At 34.9% G+C, this 14,380-nt stretch overlaps 2 protein-coding genes across 3 annotated transcripts; one reads left to right on the top strand and one right to left on the bottom strand.

The window, feature by feature from the left end:
- Positions 1-2,798: 2,798 nt before the first annotated feature.
- LOC139873537 (uncharacterized) lies at positions 2,799-5,174 on the top strand. The gene is made up of 5 exons (XM_071861462.1): positions 2,799-2,944; positions 4,215-4,389; positions 4,495-4,578; positions 4,706-4,909; positions 5,039-5,174. The coding sequence occupies exons 1-5, from the start codon at positions 2,897-2,899 to the stop codon at positions 5,131-5,133; spliced, it is 606 nt and encodes a 201-aa protein (XP_071717563.1). The 5' UTR covers positions 2,799-2,896; the 3' UTR covers positions 5,134-5,174.
- An 18-nt stretch (positions 5,175-5,192) lies between these two features.
- Positions 5,193-9,832, bottom strand: LOC139873536 (U-box domain-containing protein 34-like). Of its 2 annotated transcripts, none has more exons than XM_071861460.1 (9): positions 9,546-9,832; positions 9,039-9,160; positions 8,826-8,941; positions 8,629-8,738; positions 7,947-8,218; positions 7,437-7,538; positions 6,822-7,250; positions 5,693-6,445; positions 5,193-5,599 (listed from the first exon to the last, which is right to left on the bottom strand). In XM_071861460.1, exons 1-9 carry the CDS (start codon positions 9,748-9,750, stop codon positions 5,375-5,377), a joined length of 2,334 nt encoding a protein of 777 aa, XP_071717561.1. In that variant the 5' UTR covers positions 9,751-9,832; the 3' UTR covers positions 5,193-5,374. The 2 variants fall into 2 exon arrangements, with proteins under 2 accessions (XP_071717561.1, XP_071717562.1); XM_071861461.1 differs by having other exon boundaries at positions 8,638-8,738; positions 9,546-9,831.
- Positions 9,833-14,380: the final 4,548 nt, after the last annotated feature.

The following is a 14,380-nucleotide window of genomic DNA, read 5'->3' as shown; positions in this document are numbered from 1 at the left end:
ACATAAAGTACCGTGTTGTCAAATGACGTGTTGCGTACAATCATGAGGTCTTATGATTAATCTTCTCGTGTTGTTTACGGGTGGTCCTGAAATATATAAAATCAAATCATAAGTAAATATATATGAAATATCATATTAATTAGAAATATATGATTAATTTAATTTTTCTCCAAATATTTTCGTAGCTAAACTAGCTTCGGATACCCGATCTTGTTTTAGTCGTAGTTTCTTCATTACAACTCCGTTTTTGTTGGTTCAACTTGCCACTTCCTTGGATCGAGTCAAATTTTAAGAATATGAACTGAAAATACCTTAGGTTGTATTCGAAATCACAGTTTATAGGTCAAACTTTGGTGAAACTTATGAAAGTGATCATTTTCCATCATAAAAACAACATTTAATGATCATTTTTCTAAAAATACTTACACTTTGAGTTAAACCATGAAATTTTTATGTGTTAACATATTCATAAGAAATATCATTTTTCCAGAACATGAACTTCCAATTCAAAGCTTAAGATGGTTTTTAATTATCCAACCCAAAACAGCCCCCGGTTGCACTCCGAAGACGTAGATTCAGTTTTTAAGATGTTCTTTGTAAAACCAAGTTATATCTTGTTAAGTTAGCATATCATTATGATATATTACAGGTCTTGAAGTGTTTTAAAAGTTAAGTTAGAAGGATCTATTTAGTTTGCAAACAAGTTTGAAATCATTCAAACTATGTTCTTGTTGTTAAAATTTTACAACACAAAATAAGATAGCTATATAAATATGAATCGAATAAGGTTATGAACAAGGTTACTACCTCAAGTTACTTGGACAAAGTTACTGTAAAAGATGAGAAAAATCTTAGAACCAAAAGAGTGGTGGAGTTGGATCAAAAGGTTGGAAGTAAACTTGTATTTTTGGAAGGATTATTGAAGTTTTCTTGTGAGGAATTTATTATGATGATTAAGGCTTGTTTTTGAAGCTAGATCTTCATGGTTATTTGCTGAGATTGTGAAGAACACTTAAGGTTCCTAAGAGTGTGTTTTTGGTTAGAGAAAATGTGTAGTAAAAATGAAATTGGAATGGAGTATAAATGGTGGTGAAAAGATGTATAAATTTGTAATATTGTGCAAAAGTCTTGTAATATGCCAAATTGATTAATCATGCATGCTAAGATCCAAAATTGGCTGACTCATGGCTGCTAATAAAGTGATTGTGATGTGTATATACTAATAGTAAATACGTATAGGAGCTGGGTATGATACGAGTACATATACTCTAGGTATACATGTAGAAATTTTGAGGAAACGGAACGAGAATTCAAATATAGCTATCTTTTGTAAATATACTTATATTGTTTTATGTATATAAGCCCTTTAAAAGTGATTAAATACATATTTATACGATACTTGTATAAGTATTATAGGTTAAAGGTATATATGTCAAATAACGTTACGTATAGTTATCATTTTGAAAACTTAAGTTAGTAGTCTCAAAGTATACTTATAACTTATTGTTATTAGTACACAATAAGATGTTAAACCATTCTTAGATCATGTTAAATATATATAAATACATATATATACACAAACGTATAATTATCGTTTGTTATATAGTTCGTGATATCATCGGTCAAATTGGACGGTCAAACGTTGTATAAAACTCTTTTTAAAAACATAAATCTCAACAATTTAGATTACTTATCATGTTGGTAAGGTTTAATTTATGTAAATATTAATCTCATAGGTATAAAATGATCGGAAAAATCCGGGTCGTTACAACCTCCATTTTCATGATCTTTACACGTTGGACGTGAGGTATATGTGTATTTTGTTTCCGATATGTTATATGATAATGATTTTGTGAGTAATTAGGGATTTACATATTTAAACTAATTTCATATGAAGAATTCAGAACCATAACTAGGTTTTGCATCTGTTGTTTAAATTTCAGTTACAAACACGAAGACGGCGAGCCGTTTATGGATTACGACAACGGGTTTCATTTCTCTGTTTTTCTCGATAAATCAAGAGGTTGACGACATATTTCTATCCGTAACAACGTGTTAGTTAGATGCATAGACTTTCCTTGAGTTCATAGTTTGAATGCATTTATATTGCATATTTTTCGGCTGAACGTGAAATAATTTTTTCCACTTTACTTTTCAGGAGAAAGGAAGAAAAGGAAAGTCGAAAAATTCATGTTTCATGCTGGTACAAAATATTGTTTGATGACTTCTTAGGTCAGATATATGTATTTACATCTAACACACCACGTACTGCCTTTTTTGTTTTGTTCATTGGTTTTGGAATTAAATAGATGGGCGAAAATAAATCTTCTATAATAAAGACTACTCAATTTCTAATAAATGTTAGCTTTAATCAGGTCAAATGGGCAAACCCTGTCTGTTTTGAATTGAAATTGTTGCGACTTGTAATCTTCTAATTTGTTAAAAGATCATATAATCATATAAAAAAGCTAAAATGTTCTATAAATACTCAAATAGTTCTCAATGCCTTGATGGGTTAGTCTGCTCTATTTTGATCTGTTCTACAACTCTTTGCTTGCGGCAACAACCTGAGGCATCACTTATCTAGTTTCATAGAATAGAATTCATGACACTACAATGTGTCTAGTAATATTTAGATTTAATTTAATAATTAATAATTTAATGATAATAATTTAATAATTTAATAATACTGTACATTCGTTTGTGAAGAGAAGAAAAACCAAGGAACCTTATAGTTTTACACATCCTACAAAGCTGCCCTCAAAGTTGCCAAAAATAACAGATTTGTCCCACCACGAGAAAAAACAAGTGGTGATAATTCGATTTGCTGAATAAAATAGAGGAGCACAAACACACACTTGACATACATCTTCTTCTTCACACAATATCCTACGCCATGACTACTCTCGTTCCTTCATCTTCTACTCTTCTTCCTCACTACAAGGTTCTTTCTTTCTAGCCCTCTCTACTCAGTACTCACCATATATGTTTATTTATCTATCTATCAGCTTATGTACAAGGATCAGTCTCATGATTATATATATATATATATATATATATATATATATATATATATATATATATATATATATATATATATATATATATATATATATAGTGGTAGGATCAAGAGGGAAGTAACCAATGGGGGAAGCGGGGAAGCAAAAACTTTTTTTTTTTCGTTTTTTGAAAAAACTTTGTTCACGAACATTATAGATGGGATGAAAATATGAACATTTAGTAGAGACACTTTGTGATAAATGTTTTTATTTTGGCGGGAAAACGCTCGAAGAAGTAATACTCCGTATATAACAATTATCGTGTTTTTCGAACGTATGTTGAGGTTTTAGCTATTGGGGTTTAGATATCAGGGTTTAGATATCAGGGTTTATAGGGTTTAGATATTAGGGTTTAGAAATTTAGGGTTTAGGGTTTAGATTTAGGATTTAGATTGAGTTTTTAACACGAACGATTTAGAGTTTAGGGTTTCGAGTTTAGGGTTTCATAAACCCAAAACACCAAACCCTAAACCCTAAACCCTAAACTCTAAATCGGGCTAAATTTTACTTCACAAAACATGGAAAAAAAAACGTTCATATTCTTCACGAACAATATTATCTTGAATGTTATTTTTGTCGATCGTTTTTCCGCCTAAATAATAACATTCATCACGAAGTGTCTCTTCTAAATGTTCATATTTTCGTGTGATCTTGATGCCGGGAAAAAAAAATTCCAAAAAAAACGAAAAAAAAAAAAAAAAAACAAATTTGCTTCCCCCGATTGGTTACTTCCCCATTGATGCTGCCCCTATATATATATATATATATATATATATATATATATATATATATATATATATATATATATATATTTATTTATTTATTTATTTATTTATTTTTGTTTTTTTTTTTTTTTTCATGTTTATCAACAATTTGATTTAAATTCATCGTCAGTGATATATTGTTTATAGGAGGATATTAGCAATTCACGTTACGAGACTTAAGTTCTAAGATTCGGATCTCTAGTTTATGATTTGTAATAAGAATCACACTGCCTATCATGGAACTGATATACTTACCATAGTTTTTAAAATACTCACCAAAATTGGGCATTGAAGCTTGATTCATCAAAAAAACTATGGTGGACATCACTCTTTCAATACTGTTGTAGTATCATTCACTGATGAAATTTATTGTGTTCTTTAATTTATTCAGTTAAACCGTGCCAGTATATGCCCCATTGCTGTGAATATACCAGCAGCAAGGAATAATGTTTTCAGAAACAGCGACATTTGCAAGAATTTTGCGGTGACAAAAGCCAAGACGTCGTTAGAGGCAGAGTTATGTTCAAAAGATTCGGCTATCCCTCAAACTGTTGATGATGAGGCTGGTAATTCGTCTCTTGCTTTCTTTCTAACTGATCATCAAAATATTAATTTCAGTATTTCATACTCGTCTTATATCCATAATTAGTTAAGTTGGATCCTCCTTGCAGATTTTGGAGTTGTAAATCTCCACCATGTTGGAATATTGTGTGAAAACCTTGAAAGATCACTTGATTTTTACCAGAATCTTTTGGGTATGTTTGTGTTTTTCCTTTTGTGGAATTTCAACTTGATGCACCCATCAATCATCTTTCTAGACTGGAAAGATCATAACTTTATAGTAATGTTAATAATCATAATCATCATAATGATCATGATCAGGTCTTAAGATAAATGAAGCAAGACCTCATGATAAACTCCCATACAGGGGAGCATGGCTTTGGGTTGGTTCTGAGATGATTCACTTGATGGAACTTCCAAATCCTGACCCTTACACGGGTCGACCTGAACATGGTGGTCGAGATCGTCACACTTGCATTGCCATTCGTGATGTTTCAAAGCTAAAAAATATTCTTGATAAAGCTGGTAATTCTTCTTCTATCCCCCTCTCCTTAGCTTCTTCATTTGCTTGCATATTTTTTTGCTTATAGCTATAGATTATAGAAGATGATGATGATGATTCCTTGTTTAACATGTTTTAGAATTTGATTTCAGGTATTCCTTACACCCTTAGCCGCTCTGGAAGACCAGCAATCTTTACAAGAGACCCTGATACAAATGCCCTGGAATTCACACAGGTTGATTGCTGATCAGCTGCATCATATGATGACGTATCAAACGTTTCTCAAGATCTCATGTGCATATATAATAGATTAAGGAAATCTCTGTAAACATCATGTGTCTATACAGACTAGTAATACATTTGTTGTAAAGACTATATACCTGTCACTTCTTACTAACTGATGCAGACTTTGCAGTAACTAATAAGTCATACATACATGCTTAAAAATAAAATATAACGGTATGGTATGGTATATAAACCATTTGGTTTCAAATAGCATTATTATTATTCCTGGAAGAATCTGTCTGTGAGGAAGTTGAACGTAATCTCCAGTCTTGTATGGCTGACCTCAGCGCATGGTTGGGCATTAAATTCTTATGTTGTAGCCGACGCCTTGTAACTGGTGATGCATTTTGTCTTTCAACCCATATCTGAATAGCTCTATGTTCGTATGAAAATCCATCAGCAGCAATGTAAGGATCATCCATGATTTCCTGGATAGATAATTAATTAATAACAGACAGAAAATCAAAGAGAGATTAAACGCTACCAATGTAACAAAGAATAGTAGCCGAATAGAGTTATACCTGAAGGATTGGACAATAAAAGTGAGTTGGAGCATCATCGTTGTTTTTACTGACCTTCCTACTTGTTACATCACCAAATTCATAAAGTTTTTTCAAAACAGGGAGTACTTGTGTATCAAGATCTGGTCGATCCCTGCATCTAAGACTACAACATTTAAGACCTAATTTAGCCATCTCCTCTGTTTCGGCTAACGGCCAGTCAGTTATCGAGTCATCTAGTACGTCGGATAAAGTACCACAAGAGAGAGCTGATTCGACTTTTGATATAACCGTCTTTGGTTGAAGTAATGTTAACAACTGTAAGATTATAATCCCAAAAGCATATAAATCTGATTTTGGTCTGATCGTGCCAGTTCTGTGGTACTCGGGATCAATATAATACATAGTACCGGCAAGAACAGAGTCTTTGTACTCTGTTACATTATCAGGCACCACATCTGTAATGAGTTTCGCCATTCCCACATCTCCAATTTTACTCACAAAGTTTCGGTCGAGTAGGATGTTTCCTGGTTTTAGGTCACGGTGAACTACAGGGTCGGGCTTTGAGTTATGTAAGAATGTGAGTGCGCAAGCCACTTCAAAAGCTATACGAAAGCGTGCGTACCAAGAAAGATGATACTTTTTGTTCTTTTGGGAGATGAAATCCTCTAGGCTTCCATTTTCCATGTATTCATATATTAGACAACCTCTCTCCGGACAGGCTCCAATAAGTTGCACCATGTGTGGATGGCTTATTTGACTCAGAACCTCTACCTATAGAAAAATAAATAAAAATTATGCAGTAAATGAGTCTGCAAAACTTAATTCTAGAAGTTGCAGTATGGGCAGGACAATATGTGTATGGGTCAGAATGGCCCAGATTGAGTTAGGTGGAACCACAATCACTTTATTGTTCAATAAAATAACAAAAGTAAGTAATGTGCAAATTATGGTTACAAGAACAATATTAGTTTAATTCTTTGTATAAAACCGGATGCAACTTTCAAACCCTTTGATCCGATTCGTTGTTAATTCTTATTATGTGACCAAATATTTAAAACCACAACCCAATTAGATCCATTTATAATCAAATGGGTCAAAATTTCCACGTCTACTTAATTTAGAATGAAAGAGCAATTGAAGGAGGAACCTCTTTTAGAAACTCGCGTTTCTTTTCAGATGTATCAGACCAAAGAACTTTGATGGCGACCGGGATATGATCAAGATTACATTTGTAGACTTTACCATATGCTCCTTCACCAATCACTTTAGTTTTAGAAAAGGAATCTGTTGCTACCACTATCTCATCAATTGTGTATCTTCTGTACCGTTTGTCTTTAGTGAATAGTGCGTCAACAATCTCTTGTTTTTCTGAGGATTCCTTCATTGCTTTAACTTCTGCAATTTCCCTTTCATATGCCTCTTTCGCAAGCAATTTTCTTGCAATCTCAACTTCTTTTACCGTCTCCAAATGCTTCTCTTTCTCTTCGGCAGCAATTTTTTGGAATTGCTCTTCACGTTCCACCGCAGAACTAATTCTTTTCGCATCTTCCACGCTATTCAACGAAAGCATTTGGACCTGTACATAGTAATCACGTGGTAAAATTCTCTGGGTGATCGTTCAATCCATATAACTTGTTCTGATTACAAAAGCAAATTCTAATATTCATTGCAGCATCATTCCCCTTGGATCTACAATTTATTTTGATGGTTCAAATTTAATTCATGGTTTGTGAAACCATAAGATTGAAGAACGAAGCCTAACCTTGTTCTGTGTATGGACTAGCTCATCACAAGCCTGATTATACATGTCAACAGCATTCCGTAACTCAAGTCTTAGTTTCTCTACTTCAGCATGCAAGTTAGACTGCAAAAGAATTGACCCATATAAGCACAAGTGGATAATTGAGTTGGTCATGTGGGTTGGATAACAGGTAAACGCAGTTTAGGTTGACCTGTAACACATGTTGCCCAAAAAAAATTTCAAACTTTCATCATAGTATTGTATATTTGTATCAGAATAGAGATAGATTAAGGTGTTTCACGCATAAAAAGTGAACTTTGGGAGAATCCATACCACTTTATTTCTGTACTATATATCGTTTAAAATGTTACAGATAAAACATAACCCAAATAAACCATATCATAACAAAAGGCTCGCCTCTATATGTTACCATTTAAAAAATATTCTTAACAGAGGTCTAGTAAATTAAATGAAAATAAAATAAACCAGAAGGCAAACATGTCTTGATGTAATGAACAATTTATCAAGTACCTGATCCGAACATGTAGAAGACACAGAACTTGTATCCGGCACTCGGGATTGTAAAAATGCAGCACCCAAGATTCCCTGGGAACTGTGGCTTCTCTCAACAGTAGTAGAAACCATGGTAGTAGTTTTCTCATGGTGGTTTGATGCTTGAGAATTCAAATGAGTAGTTGATGATGATGGTGAAGGTAAACTTTCAGTTTTAAACTTGTTAGAAGAACAAAAGCCACCCCATACTTGACTTATACCACACGAGAGTTGATATCCAGAACCACTTTCTGTAATTATCAGTATCAGAATCATAAAAGGATACGAGACCATAATTATAATTTGTCAGAAAAATTGCAAAAACAGAACAAAGAGTTTTGGTCGTACTTCTGTTTTAGTAGCCAATGTTTATTACCCCTTAAAAAACCATCAAAACTTCAATAACTCAACCTAAGGTAATCTGTAAGCTAACCAGTTTCCTCCCATAAGTAAAAGAAAGTCAATGTTTTCCTTTGACCAGATAAGGATCAGACTGCCTTAAATAGATATTTTCTGAATTTTTTTTACAAAAATTAGCACCGTCTTCATACTGAGGGATTTTTATGACCAAAACGAGTTGGTTATCTCAAATTCGTGATCTTTTAATGCAACTAGCCTCATTTATCATTAACAAATTTGCATAATATGCATTTGTATCAACCTTTATCACCTGGAATGGAAATAAGCCCATCTCTAGCCACCACGTATACATTGCAGGTTCTTGGAGCATGTTTTAAAACAGCCTGGGGAACCCCATCTCCATATAACTTCCTAAAATGTGACATCAGATCTATAACTGTCAAAAGTGTGATTAGCAGGAGGTATTCGAACAAGTAGCATTACACAATTAATAGTAACCTCATAAGCCAATTAGAGGAGCATGAACCAAGAACCAAACTACTGATCCCTGACTCAGATGCATAGTTTACAAGCCCTGTTGGAGGATCAACACTTTCCAATAATAAAGTTTCTATCTGCAAAATAACATTTCGAGAAAGACAATAGAAAAATTAACTTCCTGGTCACCGATTAACTCAAAATGAGCATGACAAAGAAATAAAAGAAAATCACCTTTTTGCCTTTGCAGAGCTTCATAAATGGTAAAAATACTTGTTCAAATTGTGACTTGATATCTTTTACATACATGGCCACCACGTTATGGTCTAGCTCCATAATAGGGACTTGTTTCCCAGCTGCCAAATGATAAATAGCAAATAAAGTTTACTAAAACACCTAAATTAAATATTGAAATCGAATTGAAGAATTAATGCTGATTGCTGAACTACATATTTCTTGGCAAGTAAAATCTTATCAATCATATATCAAATTACAAGTTTAATCAATTTATCAACACAGATAACTTGAACAGATACAATTCGATTAAAAAGCCCCGTTTTATTATAGCTATAAAGCACAACAGAGAACCCTAAAAGTCATTAATAGTAGCATGAACTTAATAAACAAATGGTTACGAGAAAAGAAAAAAAAAAAAAAAAAAAAAAAAAAAAAGATGAACAATCGTAGTAAATAAAATATAGGAAATGTGTGTGTAATATTATAGAGAGAATCTGAAAGTACATGGAGTGGGTATAGAAGTGATGTTTGGAATGACATGAATCAAAACGAAACGATCAGCTTTGTGAAACAAATTCTCAATTGCCCACCCTACAGCTCTTCTACTTCCTTTCCCGCCAATTCCACCGGCGTAACCACCCTTTACCGCCACCGCTACTACCGCCGAAGATCCGTCGCCGTTAATCGTACTTGTTGTTGTTGACTCCATCAAATCAGAGAAACATAGATTGAAGGGAATATTTAGAAGAAAGGTAGTATCATTTTATTGGACTTTCATTTACTGTATTCTTCGTCGGATGACTTCCGACGACTATTTCGGGAAAAAACAAACAAACAAAATTTACACTTTGTAACCTTATTATTAGCATATATGCTTCTTCTTTTTCTTTTTCTTTTTCTTTTTCTATTTTTTCTTTTTGCCAAATATAGTAGTATACATGTATAAAGATCAAATGATCCGGAACTACACGATTAAAACAATTCTGATGAATTGTATATAGACTCATACAATTGAATTGAGTCAACCGCATTAAACAGCTAGAAACAAACACCACTAGACACACATCACCGGATCTAAACATACATATACAAGCACCTGACCCAAACTCGAACTTCGCTTCCAACCCACATCGATAAACGCACATCAGCCACGCCCATCGGGCAACCCAAGAACACTAATCCCGAGACCTAACTTTTCAAAGACAAACAAGTTAGTTACGTCGGCAACAACATCACGCCCAACCAAACAGACACAATGACGGGAAAAATGGAATGAACGAGAGCAACCGTGCAACAACCAACCCGAATCATCAGCAAAGCCGAGCCACAAAGAGATCAAGACCATAATCGCCATTTTTCAGAGGACATTTACAAACCCACATATCCCGACGATCAACCAAATAGTAGCCAGCTTCGACCGGTATCCGCTGGCCAAAAACCAGCAGCCACTAATTTCAACCAACCTAATGCCAATTTAGGTAACCAACGGCCGCCAACAGCGAAAAGTAAACGGAGTCACCATCATCCGTCAGCAACCAAAGTTGGCTATCGGACAACCACCATCGTCAACCACTGTTTGCCTCCACCTTCAACCACCGAGAGTCAAAAACCAGCCGCTAACAGCCAGTAAAGGCCGTGAGCATCCACCGCCACCCCTCAGCAGTCTCCGACGGCGGACAAACCGCCAAGATCTGCCGGATTTCAACATAAAACACGAACTACCAAACCCTACCAAAACAAACCCACCGGCAACCAAACCGAAGCCCAAGCAAGTGAGATGTAGAATTTCAGGCGGAATTCGTCGCCTACAAACAAACTTGAGAAGAAAACGGTAGATACGGAGAATAGAAGCGGCAAGAAAACCCATTCGTCGACCGGAATCGCCACCATAAAACACCCTAAAACCCCAATGATTTCCAGAATCCATGCCGGATTCGTCGCTTGAAAGCCAGAGAAGAAAACGGAGCATTATACCGACGCAAAACCCACCGGAGAAGAGAGAGATGGAGGTCCTTTATTCCGACAAAAAGCTTAGAAAACCGAGCCACCGGCGAGATGCCGATGGTTGGAGAAGACAACAGCACCGTTACAAAACGGCGGCCGTGGAGGTAGAAATGGCGGTGGTGGCTTGTGTTAGAATTAGGGTTACAATTTGGGAAGGGGAAGTTCAGAGGTAGTTCAGTAAGTGTATGAAAATGAAAAAATGAGTTGTTTAAATATGGTAAAGGGTACCTGAATACAAACTGGTGAAGAAGCATATATGCTTCTACTTAACACACAATGGATATTACATGGTGTATTATTGTTTGAAACTAGTGTGTAAAGCTCGTGCGATGCACGAATTCTATCACGTGTCAATATTTGCAAATTTACCGTTTAATAATTTAAAATCCAAGTCTATGTTTTAATGTAGTTAAGGTTAAGATTAACATTAAGATGTGTCACGAGTTTGATTTCACAAAGTTGAAAAAATAAATTCTCTCGTGACAATTAAGGTTCACCCCCGATGACTATGGGCTACCTGTGAAGCGGATTGTCATCCTGAAATCAGTCGGCTAGGGCAAGGCAAGTTTGAACCTAGGTATAAGAAAAAGATATGTAAAGGAGTTTAATTGTGGTTGTTTATATATGTAGCATTGGTAAGAGGATATAATAATGGAGCGATAATCATAGCCTGCAATTGTTTATGTTGAATAAACTTAGAGAATATAGCAAGGAAGATTGTAGATTGTACTTTCAAGTGGTAGTGATAGTTCAATAAAACTGAATATATTCATCGATTTCTTCTTTCTTCAAATATTTGGCATTCTTCATCGAATGCATCTTAACTAATTGAATTCCTCTTAGATGAACCACTATTTAGCCATTAAACTTATAATCCTTATTAAGTCTTTAAGGAATGGTTGATAGGTGATTACTCCTTTATGTATTGTTATTTTATTATTAAGAAGTTGAGAGTTATTAGTCAAATATTGAATACATATATCATTACACCATTTTAATTGAGACAGATAGACGTTCAAGCCCCTACAGTTTACGAATGTTGAACTTTACTAATTAATTTCACATAAGTGGCTCGATCAAGGTACATGTCCAATCGAATTATGCTTCATTAGTTATATATTATTTTTGCTAAGCAAATGAGTCTGTGTTAAAACAAAGTGAATCAAAGTTATAAGGTAATATAGCTTTTATTCTTCATCGTCATTTAAAATAAATTTTGTATTCTATAAATATAAAAATGTACATGCACTACATTCATTTGCTAAGATTGAACTTATTATGTACGGAGTTGTACATAAGCGTTTTAACAAACTAATTGATTAAATAATAGCATTGAAACGGTACCTTAACTTCATATTGTTTACTTGGTATACTTAATTTAGGCTACATAATGCATAATCAACATCATAGATTTGAAGACAAACTCATTGTTAGAATGTAGCATCAAAAGTCAACAAGGTCAAATTACCTTTTTTAGGTAATTTGACTTTAGGATCAGCAAACTTCATCATCTCCCAAATTAGTAATTCACAAGGAACATCTACAGCTGGACCAACGGATACAAATCTGACCACAAAACAGCATCTTTTCCTTTTATACTAAAGTGGTTCCAAAAAGTGTTATGGAGCCTACTTAAAGTAGAAATAGCTGTTGTAGTTTAGGTGTTTAAAAACACTCATAGCAGCATGTAAAAAAACCAATTCAATTGTATCAAATATTTTCAATTCAATACAAGATCAGTTTGTAATTCAAAACATGGTATCAGAGCGGTGTTGCTGATCTGGGATCATAGCATACACTCTTAAAAGCTCAATCATCTACCAAAATTTAAATGACTTCCATGCCTAATGAAGGCGGCAGCCCACCATCTGTCCAATCCACCCACACAAGCCAAATCAATGATCTTACAAGTCAACTTGCTAGCTTGTTGAGAAACAATATGAGTTTCCAACAACCCAAAATCTCAGACACCCTGAAAATTAGCCTGAATTTAAACAGTTCCAACTATTCTCTATGGTCAAGAATGATGAAGGTAGCCATTGGAGGCAAATCCAAGGCTCTCCTTGCTCATTTGACACATAACCCACCTGAAAACAACCATGAAACTTATGAACGGTGGGAACAGGAAGATCTAATCGTTTTTTCATAGTTGATTCAAAACATTGAACCAAATCTTGCTAGCAACCTAACATCCTTCTCAACAGCAAAACTATTGTGGGATGCTCTTATTACAACATATAGTAGCGGTGGTGACAAGCTACAAATATATGATTTATATGTTAAAGCTACCGAAATCAAGCAAGGCAACATGAATCTCGAAGAACTTTGGATACGGTTGCAAGGAATCTGGGGAGACCTCGAAATCAAAGATCCAAATCCCATGGAATGTGCAGCCGACATCACAAGGTACAACAAAATTCGTGCTGAACACAAGCTTTTTCAATTTTTAAATGCACTTGACAAAAAGCATGATGCCATCAAAAGAGAACTCCTCCGTTTAACGCCGTTACCGACGGCGGAGGAGGCATATGCTGCTGTGCGAAAAGAGGCCGCCCACAGGCAAATCTTGGGGTTATCATCGGGTGGTCCTTCAACCGGTCAAGATATTGCAACTGGTTTAGTTGCAAATGACGGCAAAAGACACCCTCATCATCTAACCCATGCCAATCGGAACAGTAACTTGCAAAGAATAGATAAATCAAAACTTAAATGCTCAAGGTGTGGAAAGATGAGACACACCATAGAACAATGTTTTGAGATCAAAGGGTATCCGGAGTGGTGGATTAAACCTGGAAAGGCGGCGGCAGCCATGGACAAGCCAACCACCACCATCACCGCCGATCAAGCTACTGCTACCACCACGGATCAAGGCTTCGGTGGTATAGCAACCACCACAGGTACAACACTAAAACCGTGTATCTCTCTGTTTTCAAACATAGAAAGCATAATAAATCATAGAGTTGATAAACCGATGAAAACACATAGAGATCATGAAACTGTGAGAAAATCAAAAGAGATTTTTTGGGAAAATAAAAAAGTGGGTGGAGATTACTGGAAAAAAGGGAAAGGATATCCCTTTCATCTAACACCGAATAAATTGAATGGATATATGGGTTACCCACTTAAGGATGTTAAAATTGAGCCGAAAAAAAATAATAAGCCCACAAGGGATGGGTGGATCAAGGTTAAAAAAGGCCCAACACATAAATCTGATCACAAAATCGGTTAAAAATGTTAGTGGGTCAGGCAGTTTATTAAATAGGCCAAAAGATGTAACAAAATTTAATAACCCTATTTCATGTCAAAATAAGTACTCGTTTTTAACTAAAATACCA

The sequence above is a fragment of the Rutidosis leptorrhynchoides genome, chromosome 10, assembly GCF_046630445.1.
Source record: "Rutidosis leptorrhynchoides isolate AG116_Rl617_1_P2 chromosome 10, CSIRO_AGI_Rlap_v1, whole genome shotgun sequence".
Taxonomy (NCBI): Eukaryota; Viridiplantae; Streptophyta; class Magnoliopsida; order Asterales; family Asteraceae; genus Rutidosis; species Rutidosis leptorrhynchoides.
This window is presented reverse-complemented; position numbering and strand designations above follow the sequence as displayed.

Bases quoted from the DNA above. Each gene is read 5' to 3' on its own strand.
- LOC139873537 (XM_071861462.1), top strand. From the start codon at position 2,897: ATGACTACTCTCGTTCCTTCATCTTCTACTCTTCTTCCTCACTACAAG. The intron at 2,945-4,214 runs GTTCTTTCTTTC...TAATTTATTCAG, and splicing joins CTCTTCTTCCTCACTACAAG to TTAAACCGTGCCAGTATATG. The intron at 4,910-5,038 runs GTAATTCTTCTT...ATTTGATTTCAG, and splicing joins AAATATTCTTGATAAAGCTG to GTATTCCTTACACCCTTAGC.
- LOC139873536 (XM_071861460.1), bottom strand. From the start codon at position 9,750: ATGGAGTCAACAACAACAAGTACGATTAACGGCGACGGATCTTCGGCG. The intron at 9,161-9,545 runs GTACTTTCAGAT...ATCATTTGGCAG, and splicing joins CACTTCTATACCCACTCCAT to CTGGGAAACAAGTCCCTATT. The intron at 8,942-9,038 runs GTGATTTTCTTT...GTTATTTTGCAG, and splicing joins AGCTCTGCAAAGGCAAAAAG to ATAGAAACTTTATTATTGGA.